A 25,787-nucleotide genomic window follows, 5' to 3' on the forward strand; every position below is an offset into this window, starting at 1 on the left:
CTTAGAAGGTTTAAGAGTTAAGGTTAATTCAGTAGCCTGGCAACTCAGTAACACCCAGCACTTAATTCCAGCTCATAAGGAGCTTGCAATAAGAAAACTTGAATTATGTCTACAGAGGGACATGTTACTTCCTCAGATCAGCCTGATTGTGGTCCAGTCATCTCTTTAGCAATTTAGGGAAAAACTGATTGACACTCTTTCCTCAGGTCTATGATTATGAGGAAAATTATACCTGCCAAATGTTTCCTTGCTCTGAGCTAAAGATTGCTCCTGAATTCCTTAAGGGTTACAGATACATACCCCTCTATTTACAATAATTTTAATGTATCTTCTGTAAAAAAAAAAAAAAAGTCAGAAATCAATGTTTGTATGCTTTTGTTTCAACTGCATTGCCTTTCCTCTTTCTCACTTTCACTTTTTGCTATTTTTAAACATTTCTTTTCTTTTTTCTCTCTGTACTATTAAAGAAAGAAAGCAAAAATCCAATTCAAAACAACTCTAAAGCCAGGGGAGAACCCCTGCCCCATCCCACTTCATCCATCAGAATGTCACTAAATGTTTTTCTTTGAGTAAAAGGGAAATGAGTTTGTGTGACAAAATGTAGAGGAAATATTCAGCATATTATAACAAAAATTATGAAACCGCTTATTTTCTACTAAGCATGCAGTATTTCTAATGCAATTTTGCATATTTCTTTTTGCTGCTTAAATCGTACTAAACATCTTAAAAAATATGCTCTCCTTTTACAGCTTGTAGGTAACACCAGATGAGAAATGTTTCAATGTTTTTGTAATAATAATAATAATAATAATAATAATAATAATAATAATAATAATAATAAATCTGTCCTGTAGCATCCACGGGAACAGCTGCAAAGGCTGCAACAGTGTCTATGTAAGATCAATGTCTCAAAGCCTGGCTACTTCTCTGTATAAGCAAGAGGAAGCAGATGTTTTCAGAAAGGTGCTGAATCTTTATCAAGCTAAATGGCAGAGGCTGAGTCAACAGGAAAGGCTAATTCTCACAGGAAATGCAGTATGGTGGCCTCTGAAGAGCCAAATGGCTTTTGAGGTTAAAAATAGTCTAGGTATAATATGTACATAGACAAACATTCATTATCTTTTAGACTTGGAGTAACAGGAGGAAATTCATGGGGGGAGGAAGCTGAATTTGCAGAAAAAGTACATGGAGAAAATGGCTGCTAGAATTGGCAGGTCCACAAATAACCATCTTATACCAGGGGAACAGACCGGTTTGTCTTGACAGAATGTAGTCTTTTCTCATCACCCCAAGACCTTTCTATCTAATATATGGTAAAAACAAACAAGAGAAAGAGAAAATTGGATATCCTTGGTTTACCTTCACAACTTTATAATGTACTTCATTACATTTCTTTGGCAGAATAGGGAGTATAGATGAAGGAATCAAGACACCATCCAAGATATGAATAATACCATTTGAAGCCAAAATATTCATCTTGCTTATCATAACCTTGGAATGATCCAACAGAATCCTTCCCTGGAGTAAGAAAAAAAAAAGCATTTGCTCACTGCATTGCCAGAAGTCATCAAAATACATCTGTGTAAAGTAGACCCTGTCAAGGTATTGGGATAACTCAATATTGGAGAATGCTACGCATAAAAAGAATTTGTACATAAACCTGCCAGCTACTGTCCCTGGAATGTAGTCAGAATCATGGGCAACTTCTCCAGTTTGCTATCCAGTTAGATAGGATAGTAATATTCTAGGAATTTCAGTGCAATGGTACTTACATCGTTACTGATCTCAACTGTCAGTAATTGGTTTGCCATGGTCACAATATGTGGCATCATTATTAGTCTTTCCACATAGACCTGGAAAAGATTGAATTTATTCATATATTTACTTGATTTATATAGCTGCCCATCTCACATACAATTAACATTCTCAGATGTTCAGCCTTGGACTAATATGTTCAGTTCACCGCCACTTTCATTATGGCCAGAGAATTACTTGGGTTCCTGGTTGCTTTCTCACTAGAGATTCACCTAGCTCAGCGGTTCTCAACCTTTGTGTGACGGCAACCCCTGTCACACGGACGCGGCGCGCATGCGCTGTGCCACCCCCATGCGCGGCGTGCATGCGCGGCACCACCCCCATGCGGGCGCACATGCGCAGCGGCGCCCCCTGAGGGGGAAAAATGGCGGATCGCGTTGTTTGGCAACCCCCGTAAAATGGTCGTTCGACCCCAAATGGGGTCGCGACCCATAGGTTGAGAACCGCTGACCTAGCTGAAATCCTTCTGGTGGAGTCACAACCTTTTCCTTAACTCCATGGTCTTGATCCAAACAGGGATCCTCCCATGATCACGTGTAATCTCTTAGACATTGATTGAAATTACAGTGCGATTACTTGAGAATAAATATGGAGAGGGTCCAATTATAATTTTGAACTGAAAATTACAAGGCTCAGGAGACAATTTCAGGAGACTAGTAGAGGTTTTGTCCATATAGGACATGTTAAGTGGTCTGAGAACATGTAATGTTAGAACCTAGTTTACAAAGGAGCATGAGAAGTTACTGCCTGGGAAAATGTTTTAAGATTAAGATCATCATCATTCTAGCCATTGTCTATCCACTGCAAGATGAAGGCTCTTCTGCATGTTTCCAACAACCTCTTTTGCGTGAAGAGGCCATGCAGAAGATTAAGATACATATTTAAAATTCAATAATTGAGCCACAAACAGCGGTTTCTTACTGGGCAAAAATGAAAACTGCTCCTGTTTGTTTCAATTAGTTTTAAACAAATAGATTTAGTTTAATAACTATAAATCTCTTTTGAAAAGACTTGCAGTAGCATGGTATAAATGGCATGCTTGCTCCTATTGTTCTATTTTTATTGTGCTAGTTCCCTAAAGAAAGGGACCTAGTCTCAAGCAATACATCGCACTTTAGGAGACCCTCTTGTCCATCTGCGTTTCCTCTTCACCAGTCCAAGAGCCTTGGCAAGGAGCAAATTACACGTGAAAGTGATGAAATAAACTTGGAAAGCAAAAGCAACCTTACCGCTGCTGTGGGATAGATATGATGTTTCACAAGTTCCTGAAGCTTATTTATGCCCTAGTACAGGAAAAAAAACAATTATAAAAAATCCTAGATTTAATGGCTGATGATTGCACAAGAGAATGTGAATAACAATCTCGCGTGCATGTAAATTATATTGCAAAACTAGAGTTTCTTCCTGAAGGACAGCATGACTTGTATGAATATACCAAATTAATTTTTACTCTAAAAAGTTTGAATTTAATAAGAAGGGATTTTTGCATTGGCCAGTGCAAAAGGATCAGAGTGATAAAATGAAAATTAAAAGCTGTGATGCAACACCCAGAAAAATATGGCATACTCCATTTAATCCTCCAGGGAAAGATTGAAGGCAAACGAGGTCCAGGCAGAAGAAGAACATCATGAATTCAAAATCTAAGGGACTGGTTTGGACAAAACTCAGCAGCACTTTTTCGTGTGGCTGCTGATAAAAACAGGATCACCAACATGATCGTTAACGTCCGATAACGGATATGGAAGAAGAAGAAGAAGAAGAAGAAGAAGAAGAAGGAGAAGGAGAAGGAGAAGGAGAAGGAGAAGGAGAAGGAGAAGGAGAAGGAGAAGGAGAAGGAGGTGGTTAATTGTTAAATATATAAAGATCCTATCTGTACTTACTACCAATCATTCTTCCTCTACTCTGCAATTAGATTCTGACTTTCCCATTCCAATTTAAACCCCATACCTCTAAATTTCTGTATTCTAAATCAAATCTTACATTATCAGGAGTCTCTTGTAAAAACAGTTTTACTTGAGACTAAGTCAGCGGAAAAGCATGTTTATTTTATTTAAAATTATGCTTTGCCATTCTGCTCAATGTTACCAAAAAATGCATACAGACTGACTTTCGATTTACCTAATATAAGAGCCTATGTCTTTTAATAAAATGTGCTAGTTACAAAAGCTGTGGCCAAATTCCCGATTTTTGCTATCATAGACAGCTGATATACAACATTATTTTTGCCATTTATTCTTCTGCTGCTATTATCCAGACAGTTCATTTTGTTGCAGAAAAAGCAGCAGAGACAGACTACTGTCAAAAACTACTGAAAGCGGGAGCTTCCGGTGGTCAGCGACGATGATGGCGGCTACTTTGTAGCCATCCTCCTGGATCTGCGGAGCACAGAGCACACCAGCTGGCCCGCGGCTCGAAATCCCCTTCCCGGGCGAAGGGAAGGGGTAGAGACTACACGAATAGAGGTAGAACCTCTTAACCCCCCCTGGATTTTTTGGGGGGGGAGGTAGAAAGAGTGTTCCCTCAGAGTTCGTGCTTTCTCCGCCTCCCAGCTGTCTTTGTTTCTTCGGAAACAAAGCGAAACGCCGCTACCATCTCCGCGTTTAAGATTTTCTGGTGAGTGACTTTTAAAGCGGACAGAACTGTTTAAAGGATTTTACTTAGAGTGTAGAGTTTTATTTCTTTTTATTCCTCTTTTAGTTTATGTTGATTTTCTTTTTGTTTTTTTTGTGGTGGAGAGTGAAAGTGAAAGTAAGATGGCGTTTTGAAAGTGCTTTTTTTTTCGGAAAGAAAGAACAGACTTAAACGAAACTTATGGATAGCACAGTCCTTTTTTCTTTTAAGTTTTTTTTTTCTCTTTTAAAGTGTTTTGGAGGTTTTGAAGTGTTTTTTTTTTCTTGCACTCTCCCTGGTCTTTTTTCCTAATCTTAGGATTTTAGTATTTTTTTTTTAAGAAGAAAGAAAGAGAGAATAAGATTTTTAAAAAATGGCTTCAAAGAGACAACCAGCTTCTATAGTTTCTAAGGTGGTTTCTTCTCCTGCAATTGCAACCGTACAACAACAACTTAAAGCTACACTACCAGTGCTGCAACCTAAGGTTACACCTCCACCTTCTCCTCCCTTGCCAGGCTTATCTGCACAAGACATTAAAGATATAATGGGAAATGCGTATCCCAAATCAGGGAGGAAATGAAGCAACTTTTTGAACAGAGCAAGTCTGAAAGCAAAGAGGAAATGAAGGACCTTCTTAAACAGAACAAATCTGAAAGTAAAGAGGAAATGAAAGATCTTCTTGAACAGAATAAATCTGAAACTAAAGAGGAAATGAAGGAGCTTTTAGTGGAGAATAATATTATTTTGAGGCAAGACATAGTTGCAGCTTTATCAGGATTGGCTTCTGTGGTTGTGAAGTTGGATTCCAGAGTTGAAGGGATTGCAGAAAAAGTAGATCTCCTTGAGGACAAATTCCAAGATATGGAAAAAAAGATGGAAACTTCACAAGAGGATATTCTTATGTCTCAGTATAGGCAAATGGAATATGCTTTGAGAATCAGGGGTCTCAAAGAAGACATGAATCAAGATCTGATGGAGATGGTGATTAATGATCTAGCTGTTGTTCTGAATAGGGATAAAGATGAATTACGTAGAGAAGTGGAAAAAATTTACAGAGTTAATTCCTGGATTGTGAAACAAAAGAACCTGCCAAGAGATGTGGTGATCTACTTTGCAAAGAGATCTCTGCGTAATGAAATCATACAAGCTTTTTATAACAAGAGATTCCAGATTGCTGCCCAAGATGTTATCATTTTAAAGGAAATCCCATCTAAAATTTTAAGAAATAGAAAAGATTTTGCTTTTCTAGCTAATGAGCTTAAAATAAGATTGATGCCATTCAGATGGGAGATCCCGATGGGTATTGTTTTGAGCCATGCGGGGACACGTTATAGACTTAATACAGTTGTTAAAGCCAAAGAGTTCTATAATACGGTCCTGGGAGCAGGCTCATCTTCATCTATGACTCAGAAAGCTCTGGGCGGCAAGGAGGTGGAACAGCAGTCTGAAGGATTAGGTTTGATGGTTGCTGGAAAATCACAGGTGGAATGGCTGCGCCAAACAGAGGTCAAAGAGCAAAGAATGACTCGTGCAGCATATAGACATAAGGAAAAGGAACAACAGAAGAAAGAAGTTAAAGAATCTTCTCATGAAAGTGTTTCAATGCCGGTGGGAGGAGCAAGACCCAAGAGTTCTGCAACACATTCCTCAATGGCAGAGCTTCAGGCAGTCTTCTCCAGGCTTTTGGTTAAGGGAGATGGCAAAGTTCCTGACCTGGAATGTTAACGGCCTTAATTCCCCTCAGAAAATAAAGAAAATTTTTTACTATTTAAAGCAACATAATAATGACATTATTTGTTTGCAGGAAACTCATATTCAACTTAAAGATCAAAAGTATTTACTCAACGCTCGTTTGGGATCTCACTTTGTATCTCCTGCCCCTGGGAAAAAAGGGGGTGTGGTTATTTATGTCAAGCAAAATCTACCAGTTCGTCTGGTAGAATCAGATCTTCAAGGAAGATATGTTATGATTGAACTGGATTTATATGGTAAGAAAATACTTATAGTGGGACTGTATGCACCAAACCAACAACAGGAACAATTTTACAGACTGTTACACCAGAAAATAATTTCGTTGGATTATAGATCTGTGATATTAATGGGAGATTGGAATGGTGTTTTAGATACACAAAGGGATAAAAAAGGCTCTTCCACTTTTTTTAAACAGGCTAAATTACCCAAAGCTTTCTTTGATCTGAAAGAGGACTGGGAGCTGAGGGATTATTGGCGTGAACGTAACCAAGAGGAGAGAGACTTTACTTTTTTTCAGATAGACATCAATCCTTTTCAAGAATTGATTTTTTCTTGATTACAACTGATTTATATAACAGGGTAAAGAATGTAAAAATCTTTCCTAGGTCATTGATGGATCATAGTCCAGTTTGGATGGAACTGGTTCATGAAAAAGAGGAGAGGAGATCCCGGAGGGTGAATGAGAACTTATTTAGACAAGAAAGGAATGTTCAAAAATTAAAGGAGTGTTTAAAGGATTATTTTGCTTTAAATATGCATAAGGGAACATAAATATCAATGGTATGGGATGCAGGTAAAGCTTTTATGCGTGGGATCCTGATAAAAATGAATAATGTCCATAGACAAAAGCAGATCCAGAAACGTAAGGAATTGGAAGATGAGATTAAATTAAAAGAAAAGTCTCTGATTCTAAATCCTACAGATGAAAAGATTAAAGAATCTATAAAGTTGTTAAAAACACAATTTAACATGCTGATGGCTGATCAAACTGCAACTAATTTATTGTTTATGAAACAAAATACATTTTGTAATGCTAAGAAACCAGGGAGATGGTTGGCCTATCAATTAAGAAAGAAACAGAGACAGAGAACTATAGATAAAATAAATTATAATGGCAAATTAGTGTATCAGAAGGAGTTGATTAAGAAATCTTTTTTAGATTATTACCAAAAATTATATAAGAGTACTAATGTACAAATTTTAGATATAAATAATTACTTAAGTGAGGCTAATTTCCCTAAACTAACAGAAGATCAGAAACAAGAAATTAATGATTTAATTACCAATGAGGAAATTGTGACAGTTATTAAACAATTAAAACTAGGTAAAGCACCGGGTACAGATGGTTTAACATCCACTTATTATAAAACCTTAGTAGAAGAGATGACCCAACCTTTATGTGAGCTTTTTAATAATATATTACAGGGTTCAGAGATTCCTCCGTCATGGCGCAGTGCTTTTATATCCTTGATTCCAAAAGAGGATCAAGATCTTACCTTACCAAAGAACTATAGGCCTATATCTCTCTTAAATGTAGATTATAAGATTTTTACAAAAATTTTAGCAAATAGGCTTATGAGGGTTTTGCATCAGCTTATACATAAGGATCAATCGGGTTTTATAACTGGTAGGTATATGAAAAATAATGTTAGACAAGTTGTTAATTTATTAGAATATTTAGATAAAAATAATCAAATTTCTGCTGGGCTGATATTTTTAGATGCTGAAAAAGCTTTTGACCAATTGAACTGGCAGTTTATGTTAAGAGTAATTGAGGAGATGAACTTTGGAGAAAAAATATTACAAGCTTTTGGTTCTATATATCAAAAACAAACGGCACAAATTATTGTCAATTGTCACCGTTATTGTTTGTTTTAACATTGGAAATTTTGCTGATTAAAATCCGAGAGTCTCAGGAAATAAAGGGAATAGAAGTTAACAAAAAAGAATATAAGTTAAGAGCTTTCGCAGATGACTTGGTGGTTACTTTGTCTCAACCTACCTATTCTGTAGTAAAGTTACTACAATTGATTTATCAATATGGACGGGTTTCGGGTTTTAAAATTAATAATAATAAGACTAAAATATTACCTAAAAATATGACTAATTTGGACAAGCAGATTTTGGTTAATTTGACTGACTTTGAGGTTGTTGATAAGACAAAATATTTGGGGGTTACTCTGTCTGTTTCTAATGCAAAATTGTATAAATATAATTATGAAAGGCTGTGGGTCAGGGTACAGAAAGATTTGAAGAATTGGGAGAAGTTACAGTTATCTCTTATGGGAAGAATTGCAGTGATTAAAATGAATGTTTTACCAAAATTTCTTTTTTTGTTTCAAATGTTACCCATTTTAAAAAATGAGGTTAATTTAAATGAATGGCAGAAAGGTATCAATAAATTCATTTGGGCAGGGAAGAAACCAAGGGTAAAGCTCAAAATTTTGCAGGATTTCCGTGAGAGAGGTGGACTCAAGGTACCGAATTTGAAATTATATTATGATGCTGTGGTTTTAACACTAATTAGTGATTGGGTAAACTTAATAAATGTAGAAATACTCCATTTGGAGGGTTGGGATTTACTTTTTGGATGGCATGCCTATTTAATTTTTAACAAAAAAGTGGATCGGGTTTTTAAATCTCATATTATAAGGACTCCTCTACTTCGGGTTTGGAGGAAATATTATAAAAGTGATTTTAAAATACCATTATGGGCTATACCTGGGCATGCGATAGAGGGGATAAGGAGAGGAGTTAAAATGGATAGGGTTTCTTATACACAATTACTTAAATGGGATGGTCAAAATTGGCAGTTAAAATCTTTGGAAGATTTAGTACACGAAAATATTACCTATTCATGGTTTCAATATAGACAGATAGTGGATAGATGGAAGATGGATAGCAATACAGGCTTGCTTAGAGAAGATGAGAATCTCTTTAAACAAGTAAGAGATCAAAGGCGAACTCATATTAAGAGAATTTACGGGGTTCTAGTGGAACTGGATTCAGAATCAGAATTAATTAAAGATTGTATGATTAAATGGGCACAAAATTTTGGTGAACCAGTTCTATTGGACACCTGGGAAATTATCTGGGTGAGAAATGTTAAATTTACGCAAGCCCAGAACTTAAGGGAGAATTTTTATAAAATGTTTTATAGATGGCACCTTGATCCACAAAAAATGTCTCGTATGTATCCTGACTTACAGCCTAAATGTTGGAGATGTGGATGTTTGGATGCTACTTACTATCATATCTGGTGGTCGTGTAAAAATATAAAAGCTTTTTGGATTAAGATATGGTGGAATATTCAAAGAATTTTTAGAAGGAGGGTAAAATTTACCCCACAATTATTTTTGTTAGGTATTGTTACCGATTGTGACACTCAAGAGACTATATTGATGTTAAATTTAATTATAGCCGCAAGGCTGTTAGTAGGGCAATATTGGAAGAAGGAATCTTTGCCTACCTTGCAAGAGTGGTTTTTTAAAGTTTCTTATCTAGCGGAAATGGCAAAGATTTCGGCTTTCTTAAAGGAGCAATCACAAGAGAAATTCTTTGCCGTATGGGAAAAATGGATAAATTTTATACAATACAAATTGGCTATAAAGAAATACCATCTAGCTTTTTCATAATTTGTATTTAAATTTGTATTTTATAGATTGTATTCTCTCTTTCTTTTCTTTTCTTTTATTCCTTTTTTTCTTTCTTTTCTTTTCCTTTTTTTTAAGTATTTTTTTCTTAATGCTTATGTTTTTATTGTTATATATATCTTATTGTTAATTATCTTATAAGTTGATTAATTATTTTAGGATTTTAAAAATTTTAATTAAGCCTATTTTCAGCTCTGGGAAGCTCGGGAGGGGGGGTGGAGGGGGGTGGTTTGGGAGGGTTTGGGTGAGGGTTGTTTTATTTTTTGTTGTTGTTGTTTTTTTTTTGTAAAACTTTCAAAAAATTTTCAATAAAAAAAAAACTACTGAAAGCAAGAAGATTGCCCAGAAAGATGTCAATATTGTTATGTCTTTCCACCACCAATTAAATTTGAGAGATCCACGTGTTTCCTCCATTCATTAGATCAGTGTTTCTCAGTCTCAGCACCTTGAAGATGATTGGACTTCAACTCCAAGAATTTCCTAGCCAGCCTGAAGTCTATCCATCTTCAAAGAGCTTTGCATTAGATTAAAGGAAATTGATCTAATCCTAACTCTAAACATCTACTGATATCAGGTTAATATCCCAGAGTTTTGAGAGTATATTCAAATTGTGAAACATTCCTCCCTCCTTCCAGATCTTTCTCTCCCCTCCCTCTCTCTCTCTCACACACACAAATACACACACAAACACACACACACACACACAAACATCTATCTGTCTGTCTGTCTGTCTGTCTATCTATCTATCTATCTATCTATCTATCTATCTATCTATCTATCTATCTATGTAATCATCAACTGAGAAGGTAACCTCCCTCCCTCCTTCAAACCTTTGTTTTTAGTTTGTATTAATTTTTGAAATTTTAATCCATTTTATATTGATAACTGTTATTATATGTTGTTTTATCTTGATGTAAGCTTCTCAGAATTGCCTGAACTATGAGATGGGTGGCAAATGAACTTGACAAATAAATAAATATGATTTATATGGCTGTCCATCACAAGTTCCTGACACCGGATGGCTAACAATGTTAAAAAATATAAACACATAAAAAACCCCAGAAAAACAAAAACCACACAATAAAACAGACCTATCAGCCTCAAAATAACAACAAATGTACAGGCCCAGCCCTACTCTCAGACCCTCAGCCCCAATGATACAAACAAATATCAATTTCCAGGCACTATCTGAGCTGTTGAGTTTAATTTCTAAAATTCTAAATAGCTTAGGGCTAAGTCATTTGATGGACTACATATGAACCTATCCATGTATTAAGATTGGCACAAGAAGTTCTCTTAAAGATACCCATACTTTTCTTCAGTATATGGGAGATGCTACTTTCGGTGTTACACTCAAACTAGAGAACTCTCCCTTGGAAGTTGCAATTACCTTCAGTAAAACTTTAGGTTAAAATGTTCAATAGGCATAATTATTCTCCAATGTGGCAATTCCCACATCTCTCTATGCATGTGCATTTATGTTGTTCATATATGTATACAATAAGCATACACTGTATACATATAGAAGATTTAGTAACATTAAAATCTGTCTCTCTATATAAAGCTTCCATTAGATATTTCACATTAGAATATTTAAATTCTGTAACGAATAGCAGCATTCTGCACAAAACAGATACAGGATAAAATAAAAACCCATATTTACAATAATGGCTTATTGAACAAACTATAAGTTAGATATTTTATAGAATGTTGTCCTTAAGAAGGCATACAGTATCAATTTTTATGATTGTCCTAATTTACCAATGTTTCCTATGTTGGGAAGATAAAACAATAGGCTAAATGAACTATCTATGAGTGTGATCATAATGAAAACTCATATCCTTTTAATCCTCAGACTCATTAGCAAAGATAGTCTCACCTCTGTGAAGAGATAAATTAGCCTTCCATCTCTTAATTTGTCCACTGCTTCATTACTTGGGACAAACACAGTAAAAGGTCCAGGACCGTCCAAAATTGATGGAAGACCACAATTCTGCAAAATATTAAGTCCACGGCCATTAGATAACTTTAGTGTAAAATGATTAATTAACAAAACCAACATTTCTAGGTGTAAATTATACTAAGCAGCTAAATAATTCAAACCAATTATACTCAGCATTCCTGATAAAGTTCCAATTCAGTCAAAGTATTAAAATAGTCAAATGCCTTATGTAGCTCACTGATTACTGATTTCATCAAGATTTGGTGTGAAGTTGAAATTTCATTTAGTTGAAAATGATCCAATGACAGATCAATTCAAATGTTCCTGAGTAAAATTTTGCACACAGACAATGGATAGGAAGACCATTTGAAGAAAAGGAATCCTGATCCTGTTTCTTGTGTAAAGAAAGGATGGATTTCTTACAGTCCAAAAGCAACATTATGGAAATGAATAAATTCTTCATGAGTTTTACTAATATTTTAATGATATTTATCATTTATTATAGTTAATCATTTGTTTGGTCTCTTAAAAGGAACATTTATTCTGTATCCTATTGTGGGTCATGAAAATATTAAATGGTCAAAACGCAACACCTACCATTTTTCTGACAAAAAAAAGAAGCAGCAGTATCAGCATTCATTTTATCCCATCTGAATATGGGAGAGATACTCACTTCTAATATAGTTTCAAATCGGATGGAAATCTCCATGGAAGCGAGAATTTCGGCAATTGTTTTCTGCAAAAACAGATGGACTAGAATGAGTATGAAACAGCGTAGTTATGAAATATGTAAATGCAAACAAATAATGACACATCTCTCTCCTCTTTCTACTCTGTGCCATCACTACTGTACAGAAAACCTTTGAGTTGTATTCCCAATGTTTTCCCTTCCATTGAGTTCAGTAGAATTTACTCCTTAGCAACTAAGATGACAGCACCATCTAAGTTACTAAATATACATATCTATACATGTGAAGCATTTGCATCCTGCATTCTAAATATCCTAAATTCAGGCAGCTTTCAAGATATGAACCAACATAGAAGATCTGAACCATAGTTCACCACAGGATAAAAATCTACCAGAAATCATGGAACTAAAATAAATATGGTGCTATAATAACTTTTGTATATACTCAGTTTCCTGTTTTGCCAATGTCTTTTAGAAAGATAGACTAAATATTTTTTTTAAAAAAAAACTGATACAAGAAGAAACAACTGACTGTTCTCTGTAAATATTGTATATTTAGGCTTCTTGGTGATTCTGTGGAAATACTTAGAGGAATTGATCCAGCAAAAAGTAATATAAGATTGCTCTATTTCTGTATGCCCAAGTGTTTTGTTTTATTTTTTTAAAGATGAGTTAAAAAGGATATGTAAAGGGATATTAAATCAATTTGGTTTGTCTATGATGGCTCCTTAGCAACAATGCAAAGTGGTTTTGCCATCATCTTCTTCTGGGTGTTTTTTTAACTTCCTGGTAGAGATAGTTGAGAAAAATCTTGACATTTTAAATAAAGGATAAGCCAATATAGGAAATATAAGGAAATATAGTTCCCAGATATCTTCCATGGTTCCCATTGTGTCCAGCAAGGTTTTTATGGAGTTTCTTTCAATTAAAGAGTTATTTAGGAAGTTGTATGGTGCACAACAAAGCAGTAACTTCTAATGCCATATTTAGTATCTTTTGGTCTCAAGAAGATGGCAGAGAACATTGTGAAATGGCTAACATTTTATGAGTTTACCCATTACATTGTTCCAACATTCCCAATTTTCCCAGGACCATTTATTAGTTTGGGGAAATGGTAGGAAATAATATTTTAAGTGATATATGCTTCCTGCTAAATCTAATATTATGCAGTAGGGGTTGTGTGGAACTTTACATTGTCAAACCATTCACACCAATCCAGTGGTATAAAAAAGTGCTACTAGAAAGGCTTTAGATAATGGGTGTCCAACTTTTGGCTTGCCTGGGTCATGCTGAGTATAGAGAAATTGTTTTTGGGCCACATATAAAACATAGTTAACATATATAAATAAATTTCCTTCATTTTTAAAATATTTTTATTATATCTTTTGGGGCCACACTACCAGCTATCCAGACCACATGCAAATTGGACATGTCTGTTTTAGATTGATTCTAGGTTAGAAATACAGTTGTGACCTATACTTAAAAGCTAGTTTGTTTAAGGAATTATCCCCATGTACTGCCTATGACTCTGTTTTCATAAGGAAAAAGAACATTCACCATACCTGAGCATTATCAAAGTTGTCCATGATCTTTATTTTCCTTACTTGGTCACCAATATGTATAATACCATTAACTGCTGGCCCATCGAAGTAAGAGATGGAATTGATTTCGTCTGGAGTATCTAAGTACCTATACCTGATATGGCGCTGCAGCTGGAGAGCAATACAAGGTTTTTCTATGGTAAATATTCCTCTACGATTAAGTTTTATTATTGCTTTGACATTTTATTGCAATTGTTAATACTTGAAAATGCAATTATTGTTCTTGAATTGTAGAGTGCAGTTGGGCTTTAGATCAGGATTTAGGTTGGAGATGGCATTCGTCATTTGTACTGATGGTGGAAGAGGGGCAAGCATGGTGCATCCATTCTTGTGCTGCTTTACTCTCAGCAACTTTTGATACTGTCAACCATGATTTCCTTACAAGGGTTCTCAACCCTGGCAACTTTAAGACTTGTGGACTTCAACTCCCAGAATTCCTCAGCCAGCAAAGCTGGCTGAGGAATTCTGGGAGTTGAAGTCCACAAGTCTTAAAGTTGCCAAGGTTGAGAATCCCTACTTAGGACTAGCTTCAGTGGAGAATGGAGGCACTGTTTTACACTGGTTATCCTCCTCCTTCTCTGTGCCTGCTTTCAATCAGTTATGACAGGCAGGGAGAGCTTGCACCCAGGGCCCCTCACTTTGGGGTTGCTGCAGAGTTGAGCTCTCTATCCCCTTTTGTTTAACACCTCCATGAGACTGCTGGGATTGGGGTCAGGATCACCAATATATAAATGATAGCCAGTTGTATATTTCAGTCCCTGGCTTTCCAGCAACATCCTAATCCAGTGCTCGGAGGCTGCACAGGTTGGAATGGGAAGGAACAGGCTTTGTCCCTCTCCCAAATCTGGAGCTATTTTATTATTGACTCTGATCTGAGACTTCTGTACAATCTACAGGGCCATCTTGGACTCTCCTGCTCACGAGGTAGATAGAGGAGGTGGCTTTTGCAGAGCCACATCTTATATATCAATGGATCATATACTAATTCATGCCCTAATCACTACACTGCTGGGCTCTGGAAGTTCTGAGATAGGCCCATAATCCGTCCAACTCTCAAGCCCCCTCAGACCCTGATCCTAGAGAAGACAGACTGAACTCAGCAATGGAGTCAAGGAGCTCAGGAAGGCTAGTACAACAACAACAATCCCAAATGATTCCTAGAGCCCGACCTAATGAATGGAATCTCACATCTGGTGACCTATGGAACAGTGCCCTTGAAAATCATAAAAGATTTCCAGATGATGATCACCAGATCTCCACCTCTGCCCTGGGACTTTGGCTGATGCCACCTCTGAAACCCACCTGGAATATCTCTGAAAGGTCTACCCTCCCCCCCCCCCGGTCCACAAAACAGGCTCCCGGATATAATATAATGTTTGAATTAAATCAATGAAATATAATTGTGATATTGAGTATAATAATTGTAAAGGAAAACATTAGACACCTTTCCTTGGGCTATTTAAAACTGATCTAAAATTTCACAAGGGAAGGAAGGAAGGAAGGAAGGAAGGAAGGAAGGAAGGAAGGAAGGAAGGAAGGAAGGAAGGAAGGAAGGAAGGAAGGAAGGAAGGGACAAACTTGTATTTTGAACTATAGCTTTATTTGTAGAATCTCAGGTCTGTAAAAAATATTTACCTCTTCATGAAATTCCACTTTATGTCCAGATAATGTCCAAAAATACTGAGTGTCGCTCATTTCTTTTATCAAGTGCTGCCCAGCTATTATATGTCTCCTACAGAATTCCTGTGCATATCTGACCTTCATGGAGAGGAGATATAAAAATAAAAAATCATTACTCTGTATGCAGCAAGCCGAGTATAATATTTTTATTATTTTATTCAGCTGCATCTGTACTAATGTACTAATATGTAATGTTCCATATCGGTTTTGTAAAGATATCAAGCACTTTATCCAAAATTAGACCAAATAACTTACGATGACATATATATTGGTTCATTTCTCTATTTTTTACTCTCCTTTAATTCATTATTTTATTTCTTTTTAAAATAACACATGAAGATGATACATTACCTGACAACTGCATTTGAAAGTTTTTTTATGGTACTTTTTTTTCTTTAGATGAGTTTTGAGGTCACTTTTAAAATAATAAAATATAATCACTGTGAATCTCTAGCATATATAAAATATGACTGAGAGAGCCATCCTATACATTAGCATTTCTGAAAGTGTTGTGACCCCTGGCAGGGCAGCATCACAAGACATTGGATGGAGATTCACCTTACAAATGAAGGCAAATATACGTGTCCCAGGAAAATGATGCAAGATTGAATCTGGATCAGTCACTGGAACTAGAGATTTACTCTTCCAAGCTTTTGGACTCATACTAGAGCCCATCTTTAGGGAACTTCTCTCTATTGGAATACATGCTTTGGGCTATTCTGTGAGTCATATTTTTGTGGTACTTTCCTATTGGCTGATTGGTGTGTTGATGGATGGCAATTGGCTGTTATTTCCTTGTGCTGTCAAGTTCTTAAGTAGCTAATAAGCTACTTATCAGCACTCCTGTTAACTGACAAGGGGCCCATTTCCCAGGCTTCAATAATTTCCCTGGCTATTTTTGTGCCTACATGGCCAACAATCTTAATAGCTGCAAAATTAAATATGTGTCCTTGTTCATTGTAATGTGAGGCTACCAATGAGTTTGAATCGCCTTGTCTGATTGCTTACTTGTGTTCTTGCAATCTGGTGGTTAATTTCTTCCTGTTTGTCACAGGGGCAATCCAAGCAGGGGATCCAGTAGATTACATTGGAAGTAACTCCCACCTCCAAGCAATCTTAACAATGAACAATTTCTCCTTGTATACAGGCATCTTGTATGCTTATGCATGAATTGTTCATGTAGGTACCTTCTCTCCAGTTATTTAGCTTCTTGGGTATTACAGTGAGTTCTCACTCTGCCATATACTGTAGTGTTTTGACACAGTTCTTTTTGTGTCACAGTGGATGGTTACTGTTGAAACTAAGAATGTGTGGAGTGTTGGTGGCCTTATGATAAACTGTGGTTTCTAGGCTTCACCTTCTTTGCAAGTTCTGCAAATAATTATCCCTCTATCTCTCCCTTCCCCTCCATTGTAATTGTCTCTGAAAAACAAATGCAGTGAGTAAAAATACCAAATGAAAAGAGCACAAAGCTTGATGGAACTGATAATCCTGCTCAAGAAGGACTGTGGTAGTTTTACTTCAGACACAAATACCAGGAGTAATAAAGTAATAAGAGGTAAGAGTACTTACACTGATGTCATATCGAGGAAAGATGGATCCAGTAGGCACAAGTACTGTGAAAGGCCCATAGTTCTCCAGGATTAATGAACAACCCTTACCTGTTAAAAAATCCATACCACATATTCATTTAAAAAAACCTGAATATCTTAAATAATCATACATATTACTGGAAGCATTTTCCTTAACAGAATATATGTTCTATTTGCAATGCCTTCAGCTAGATGTGGAGGTTGAAGTTTTTATGAAGACATCTTCATTATATTTCTTCTTCTATCCCCTACTTGGGCAACTCTGAACTGGATTGAGAGGTTGAGGGAGACATTTAACTCTTTCTCAATACCCTACAATATTTTCCCAATCAACACTGGTCACCCAGCTGCTACTTCCCAGACCAGGAAACATATGCAAGTACTTACCTATTTTCCACCAAAAGGGAAGCAAGATAGAGCATATACTTAATTTCCCATTTTAATATGTAAGTCTACTATATTCATAGCTAGAAAAGTCTTTTAGGTATATTTGGAATCTGTATTTAGTTTATTAATATAATATTGAAGTATTTTTAGCATTTACATCCATCCCAAAAGGAAAGAAAAACCCACCAAATTTTTTTAGCATCCTTAGATATCAAGGCTTCTTTTTAAAGACAATAAAAAAAATAAAGTTAGGAGACCTAGCTAACAAGCTAATTTAATCAATGCTTCTACCCTTTAAGTAAACATATCTGCCATGAGTATAGTAGGATTCTTCCCACTTACAATAACAATATGTATTCAGAGAAATCAACCTGAAACAACTAGAATATTTTTAATAATAATAATAATAATAATAATAATAATAATAATAATAATAGTCCTTGGTAAGGACTCCAAGGGTAGACAAAAATGCCAAATCCAGTCTAAACATCTGGCTGACTGTGCAAATAATAATAATAATAATAATAATAATAATAATAATAATAATAATAATAATAATGTTGAAAGGGACCTTGGAGATCATCTAGTCCAACCCCCTGCTCAGGCAGGAACCCTATACCATTTCAGACAAATGGCTGTCCAGTCTCTTCTTAAAAACCTCCAGTGTTGGAGCATTCACTGCTTCTGGAGGCAGGTTGTTCCACTGGTTAATTGTTCTAACTGTCAGGAAGTTTCTCCTTAGTTCTAGGTTGCTTCTCTCTTTGGTTAGTTTCCATCTGTTGCTTCTTGTCCTGCCTTCAGGTGCTTTGGAGAATAGCTTGACTCCCTCTTCTTTGTGGCACCCCCTGAGAGATTGGAATACTGCTATCATGTCCCCCTTCATCCTTCTCTTCATTAAACTAGACACCAATTATTTTCTACCAGATTGCAGTTATGTATAGCTAAATTCACTCAGAAAAGAAAGTTACCAAATATTTCCAGTGCACCCTTCAGATAATTTTGATATGGTCCTCTTTTATTTTTCTTAATGATTTCACTCAGGAGAGTTTTGTAACAGGAACCTCCAACTTCAATTTCTCCCTTTTGGCAGATGCAGCTGAACAAAAGAGGGTAATATAAGATGAGATTTGGGCAACTGCCCCATTATTAAGTGTTTCACAGCCAATTCACATTAATTTAGGAATTATTTAGCAGCTACAGTTTTACTCCTTTATTAAAGGAAACACCAGAAAATATAGACTTATTCAAATATTTACATCCAGGGATTCAGATCTGTCACTTCAATTAATATAGGGATAGTTTGAAAAAGAAACAACAAAATTCTCAGTTGCAAATGACATCAATAATATCAAGATCATTCTGGGCATGTACAGGTAGTCATCAACTTACAACCATTCATTTAGTGTCCAATCAACGTTACAAGTTACTGAAAAAAATTGAGTTACGCTCATTTTTCATACTTATGATTATTGCTTCTTCATGGTCACATGATCAAAATTCAGGTGCTTGGCAGCTGACTCACATTTATGATGGTTGCAGTGTCAGGGGGTCATATGGTTATCTTTTGTGACCTTCTGACAAGCGCAGCCAATGGGGAAGCCAGATTGATTTAACAAAGTGTTACTAACTACAGTGATTCATTTACTAACTGTGGCAAGAAAGGTTGTAACATGAGGCAAAACTCACTTAACAATTGTCTTGCTTAGCAATATAAATTTTGGGCTTAGTTGTAGTCATAAGTCAAGGATTACCTGTAGTGACAAAAGGCTTGGAAAATACCAATATCAACCTTCTTCAAATGTGCCATCCTGATCATGTTAAGCTTAGAATCCAGTGTTGTTTGAGCATTGCAGGAGTAAAAGTCCAACATATCTGAGTATCATATTGGGGAAGGCGGCCCTACTTCCTATCTGAATTTATCAAATGTCCTAGGTCAGGGTAGGCAACCTTGGCTCTTTTATGACTCATGGACTTCAACTCCCAGAATTCCCGAGTCAGCATAGTTGACTCAGGAATTCTGGGAGTTGAAGTCCATGAGTCATAAAAGAGCCGAGGTTGCTTACCCCTGTCCTAGGTGAACCAGTGTTTCTTTTCTTTCTTATTCCTACATATGTAAAATGGGACGTTAATAACATTGGCATTCCATGCTGGGAAAGATGCAATCTCTGAACATCAATTTTATGGGAAAATGTAATTTTTGTAAAACCTGAAGTAGCAGAGTGGAGTTTATTTGGTATCTAAAAACGCAGGTTAGAAGGAGGGTAATACAATGCTCAAGATGGCTGACTGCCACTGGATTTGCATACAATTCCAAGGAAAGCGTATGGTTTTCAAAACATTTCCAAGACAATGATTACTCACTCTAAAAGTTGGTACTACTGAGACTCACAACTAAAGAACGGCATAACTGAGCTAGTCTTCAAAGAAGAAGCACCATTCTTCTTTTGCAGTCTAGTGGATCTCAATGAGGCTTGAATGAAGTTGTCACTTGAACAATTTTGCTTCGCATAATGATCATAGAAAGGCCAAAATAGAAAAACGCCTTTCTCAAGGAGAAACATTGCAGACTGCCTTCCAGGTATTGGCTTCTAATATTGGAAATTAAGACTTCCTTTCTTTCATATTTTCATTAATAGAGGATCAGCAACTTTCCAGTACAAGCTACCAAAGCCTGCTACTTTCAATAAATAATAGATACATTTTAGGATGTTGATGTATTTGCAGCTATTGCCATATTGTATCAAGCATATAATTTGAGTAAGTTTACAGTGGGGATTCCCAAGTCTAAAATAGCTGCCATCAATATTCATCTGGGTTCAAAAAATACCCCCTTCTATTTTTGGATATTTTTCCAATATACTGATTTGTTTTATTTGTAATTTGAAAACATATATTAGGCAAGCTTATGCTTCAGATAAAGTGCTAATACTTTGGATGTGTTGCTAGGGATGGGAACACAATATGTCAATGGACTGCAAATCCCACCAGTTCCAGCTAGCATAGGCTGATCAAGGATGAGTTGAGCTAATGTCCAGCAACCGGAATTCCAAAAACACCCTACTTCTACTCTACTTCTACTCTAATCACACACCTCCAGTAGTTGTGGTAGTCACTTTGGAATGTCAGAGTCTCTTGGCCTTACTTAATGTGTTATTAACAGCCTCCGATGACTCCAAATACATACAAATTAGAATTTGTCTACTGAAAATTCAGTATGATCAGAGATGCAGTAATGAGGAAAGAGGCAAGTTAAGAATTTACTTACTTATTTGCTATAAATTATATTTCAGCCAAGTGTAATTATCCCTTTTTGATAGGAAACTGGGAGAAAGGAAACACAGAAGTACTGTAGATGGTGTTTGTGATCATGGATCTTCTACCTACCCTGTCTGATCTGAGCTTTTTAGGAGAAAAATAGGATAAAACACAGAAAATTAACACATGTATCAAGAAGTACATTTCACTGGGAACTAGCCTCCCCTCTCTTTCTCTCTCTCTAAGATAAATAGAAAACATGTAACCAGACTTCTGAAGTTAGCATTATAGCAAACAACAGAGATCCAGAATAGCTTTTATATTGAATTCATGCTGGGCTTCTGAATTACTTACTTAAAAAACCCATCAGGGGTCATTTCACACCTTTGTACACTGCTGTCACAATAACTTGAGCATTCATTGGTCAATATGCATTCATTTCTCCCGTCTCTTTCCCTTTGCATTCCTGCTTTGCATTGGCAATATGGCTGTGGAAATAGAAAGAAGACTAGTCACAATTCCTTAGGTTCCATGCAAGGCTTTAAAGGTAATAACCAACACTTCAAATAATAACATTAAAAAAACAGTACAAACCAAAGTCAAAATGGGATCTAGACTCAAATTATTATTATTATTATTATTATTATTATTATTATTATTATTATTATGTATAATCGCACAGTCAGCCAGATGTTCAGACTGGATTTGGCATTTTGTCTACCTATCAAGTCCTTACCCAGGACCTGGGATAGGCAGATGTGGATGTTTGATGGTATTACAGATATCGTCGCAGGATGGAAGCAGTTCCTAATAAGGCAGCCTTTTGCAATTGACTAATAGCGAATTTGTCAATGCCAATGGTGTTCAAGTGGTGCTCCAGTTGTTTTGGGATTGCACCCAAGGAGCCTATGACTATTGGTACTACCCTTGCTTGCTTTTGCCACAGTCTTTCTATTTCTATTTGTAGGTCTTTGTATTTTGTTATCTTCTCCAGTTCTTTCTCTTCTATTCTGCTATCTCCAGGCACTGCCACGTCCAATATCCAGACTTTTTTGTCTTTCTTATCGACAATTGTTAAGTCTGGGGTGTTATGTTGCAGGTGCTTGTCTGTTTGAATTCTGAAGTCCCAGAGCAGTTTAATTTTATCATTTTCTATGACTTTCTCTATTTTATGATCCCACCAGTTTTTGCTTATAGGCAAATGATATTTTTGCAGATCTTCCAATGCACCATTGTTGCTACTTTGTCATGCCGCTGCTTGTAGTCAGTCTGTGCAATCTTCTTGCAACAGCTTACCAAGTGGTCCACTGTTTCTTCAGCTTCTTTGCATAGGCGGCACTTACTGTCTGTTGCTGTCTTCTCAATTTTGACTTGTATGCATTTGTCCTTAAGGCTTGGTCTTGTGCAGCCAGAATTAGTCCCTCGGTCTCTTTCTTCAATTTTCCTGCTCTTAGCCATTGCCAGGGTTTATTATTATCTGCTTTTCCAGCTATTTTTTTCATGTATTGGCCATGTAGTGCTTTGTCTTCCCATGCCTCTATTCTGTTCTTCATTTGGTCTTTCTTGTAGGCCAGTTTGGTCTCTCCAGTAGTTAGTAAGCCTTCCTGATATACTACTACTACTACTACTACTACTAATAATAATAATAATAATAATAATAATAATAATAATAATAATAATAATAATTATTATTATTATACTTAAACAAAAATATCATGAAATAAACATGAAAGGTTTTTACCAAATATTAAATGAATGAACAAGCAGCAGGAACCATGATCCTGATACATAACATTATTAAACAATGGGATTCAGAGTACATCACCTCTGTTGGCATGTACCTGCTAGACAGAAACCATGGGAGATAGGAGAGCTCTCAAATAACTTGGCCTTATTTCTAACTGTCTGCTTTCATACATGGCTGCTACAATCAACATACACTGCAAGGCACCATTTACCTTTTCTGTACCCCTGTCAAAACAGTCGGTGGTATTGATGGGGCAGCCACCATTATTGAAAAGACAGGGATTCCTGACTTGGCACACTCTCCCATTTCCTTGGTATCCCTCAGCACAAACACACTGATATTTGGTTTCCCCAACAGTCTTGCAAACAGCATGTGGAGAACATGGAGAGGAGTTACAGGGATCCTGGGCTGAAAATAAAGCAAATGAGAAATATTCAGCTATAATAATGCAAAGCCAACTTTCAATAATATTAGGTTCTGTATCTGAAGAATCAAGCCTTTACAACCAGATGAATTAACTGTATCTTAAGATGCAAGCAACTCCCCAGCTCTGACTATATGATTCTCCAGAATATCCAAAGACTATAGTGCTCAAACATGGAAGCAAAGCCTGTAATAGCCAATCAATTTTCTCCATCATGTAGGATTTACCTCTTTATGTTTTTAAAACACTGGGAGTTGGGGTTAGGTCTACTTTAAAACCATTGGCCTAAATCAGACCCAAGCCCAAAGATGTAATCCAATCCTTTATTTGCTTACACCTAATGGCCAGAATCTTGTCAAATTAAAGATCTTCTAATGTAACAGTTGTATCTTGACAGATCTAGGGTGTAGCTACCCTGAACCTCTTTCTCCCTCCCCATCTCCCTCCAGTTCAGGATTGCAGTCTCTAAATTTAGGCTTCTCTCTGCCCAAAATCTCTTCCTCTGCTTCTTCAGATACATATTCCTCTGTATGTCTTTCTCCAGAACAAGTGGGACTACTTAGCCCATTCTGGCTGATCTCAAAAAAGTCAGCCTAAATTAGACCTGCTTGCTCACTAGTTTATTTATCTGCAATCTAAGCTACTCCCAATTGAACCTGACTCTGAGTAGCACCTAATTCCACATCTTTGCATATTCAGATCACGGTAAAAACAAAATTAATGTTTTATTATTTGTATTATAATTAAAGTATATTATATTTATAAAATATAAATCACAACATGGGCCAAATTGATAGGAAAAATATTTTAAAAATTTTTAAAAATTTTAAAAAGAAGAACATCCCACTCAAAAGATCAGCAATTGATGCCTCTCATGATGTATGCCTCACTAGTCATAACATTCTGGTTCTATGGCCATGTTTTCATGGACTTTCTGAAACCCTAAGAGGATGGAAGAAGCCATTCTGAAAACTGGGGACAAGCCATTCCAGAAGAGGGGACTTGCAGTTGCAAAGGTACCATCCAACTGTCCACGCAGATGATAATCCCTGAAAAAAGGGATCCAGAATGAGGCTGTCCTGCTCAATCTTTTAAGGTGAGCAGATACTCCTGGGAGAAGGTAGTCCTGCAGATATCCAGTCCCAAGCCATCTATTACTACTTGGATGACAGATAGCTAAGAAATCTCAGGTGTGCAAAATAAAATGTGAAGTCAAAAGGAAGAATGAAGTGGTAAACCATCGTGTAGACATAGAGTGAGGAAAAAAATATTTGATCTCCTGCTGATTTTGTACATTTACCAATTGACAAAGAAATGATCAGTCTATAATTTTAATGGTAGGTTTATTTTAACAGTGAGAGACAGAATAACAACAAAAAAAATCATTTCAAAAAAGTTATAAATTGATTTGCATTTTAATGAATGAAATAAGTATTTGACCCCTTCACAAAACATGACTTAGTATTTGGTGGCAAAACCCATGTTGGCAATCACAGAGGTCAGACATTTTTTGTAATTGGCCACCAGGTTTGCACACATCTCAGGAGGGATTTTGTCCCACTCCTCTTTGCAGATCCTCTCCAAGTCACTAAGGTTTTGTGGCTGATGTTTGGCAGCTCAAACTTTCAGCTCTCTCCACAGATTTTCTATGGGATTAAGGTCAGGAGACTGGCTAGGCCACTCCAGGAACTTAATGTGCTTCTTCTTGAGCCACTCCTTTGTTGCCTTGGCCATGTGCTTTGGATCATTGCCATGCTGGAATACCCATCCACAACCCATTTTCAATGCCCTGGCTGAGGGAAGGAGATTCTCACCCAAGATCTGACAGTACATGGCCCCATCCATCATCCCTTTGATGTGGTGAAGTTGTCCTGTCCCCTTAGCAGAAAAACATCCCCAAAGCATAATGTCTCCACCTCCATGTTTGATGGTGAAAATGATGTTCTTGGGTCACAGGCAGCAGTACTCCTTCTAACATGGCAGGTTGAGTTGATGCCAAAGAGCTCGATTTTGGTCTCATCTGACCACAACACTTTTACCCAGTTCTCCTCTGAAACATTTAGATGTTCATTGACAAACTTCAGAAGGGCCTGTACATGGGCTTTCTTGAGCAGGGGAGCCTTGTGGGCACTGCAGGATTTCAGTCCTTCACGGCGTACTGTGTTACCAATTGTTTTCTTGTGACTATGGTCCCAGTTGCCTTGAGATCATTGACAAGATCCTCCCGTATAGTCCTGGGCTGATTCCTCATTATTCTCATGATCATTGAAACTCCATGAGGTAAGATCTTGCATGGAGCCCCAAACTGAGGGAGATTGACAGTTATTTTATGTTTCTTCCATTTGCAAATAATCATACCAACTGTTGTCACCTTCTCACCATATTGCCCATTCCAGTCTTGCTTAGGTCTACAATCTTGTCCCTAACATGCTTGGACAGCTCTTTGGTCTTGGTCATGATGGAGAGTTTGGAATCTGGTTGATTGATTGCTTCTGTGGACAGAAGCTTCTTTAAGAGAGTGCTCCTAATCTTAGCTCATTATTTGTATAAAAAAAACCTGGGAGCCAGAAATCTTGCTGATTGATAGGGGATCAAATACTTATTTCACTCATTAAAATGCAAATCAGTTTGTAACTTTGTT

General features: G+C 36.6%; 1 protein-coding gene across 2 annotated transcripts in view; it reads right to left on the reverse strand.

The window, feature by feature from the left end:
- STAB1 (stabilin 1) overlaps positions 1 to 25,787 on the reverse strand; it is a 119,382-nt gene that overhangs the window by 73,420 nt on the left and 20,175 nt on the right. For both annotated transcript variants that reach the window (XM_039353898.1, XM_039353900.1), the window contains exons 8-18: positions 22,934 to 23,130; positions 21,330 to 21,463; positions 18,689 to 18,816; positions 17,314 to 17,402; positions 15,697 to 15,819; positions 14,023 to 14,172; positions 12,446 to 12,508; positions 11,710 to 11,823; positions 3,045 to 3,098; positions 1,773 to 1,853; positions 1,360 to 1,518 (exon numbers count right to left, since the gene is read on the reverse strand). In XM_039353898.1, coding sequence (XP_039209832.1) covers positions 1,360 to 1,518; positions 1,773 to 1,853; positions 3,045 to 3,098; positions 11,710 to 11,823; positions 12,446 to 12,508; positions 14,023 to 14,172; positions 15,697 to 15,819; positions 17,314 to 17,402; positions 18,689 to 18,816; positions 21,330 to 21,463; positions 22,934 to 23,130 — 1,292 coding nt within the window. The remainder of the gene's footprint in view (positions 1 to 1,359; positions 1,519 to 1,772; positions 1,854 to 3,044; positions 3,099 to 11,709; positions 11,824 to 12,445; positions 12,509 to 14,022; positions 14,173 to 15,696; positions 15,820 to 17,313; positions 17,403 to 18,688; positions 18,817 to 21,329; positions 21,464 to 22,933; positions 23,131 to 25,787) is intronic.

This window comes from Crotalus tigris, unplaced genomic scaffold (genome assembly GCF_016545835.1).
Source record: "Crotalus tigris isolate CLP2741 ecotype Arizona unplaced genomic scaffold, ASM1654583v1 scf7180000018537.1059022, whole genome shotgun sequence".
Taxonomy (NCBI): domain Eukaryota; kingdom Metazoa; phylum Chordata; class Lepidosauria; order Squamata; family Viperidae; genus Crotalus; species Crotalus tigris.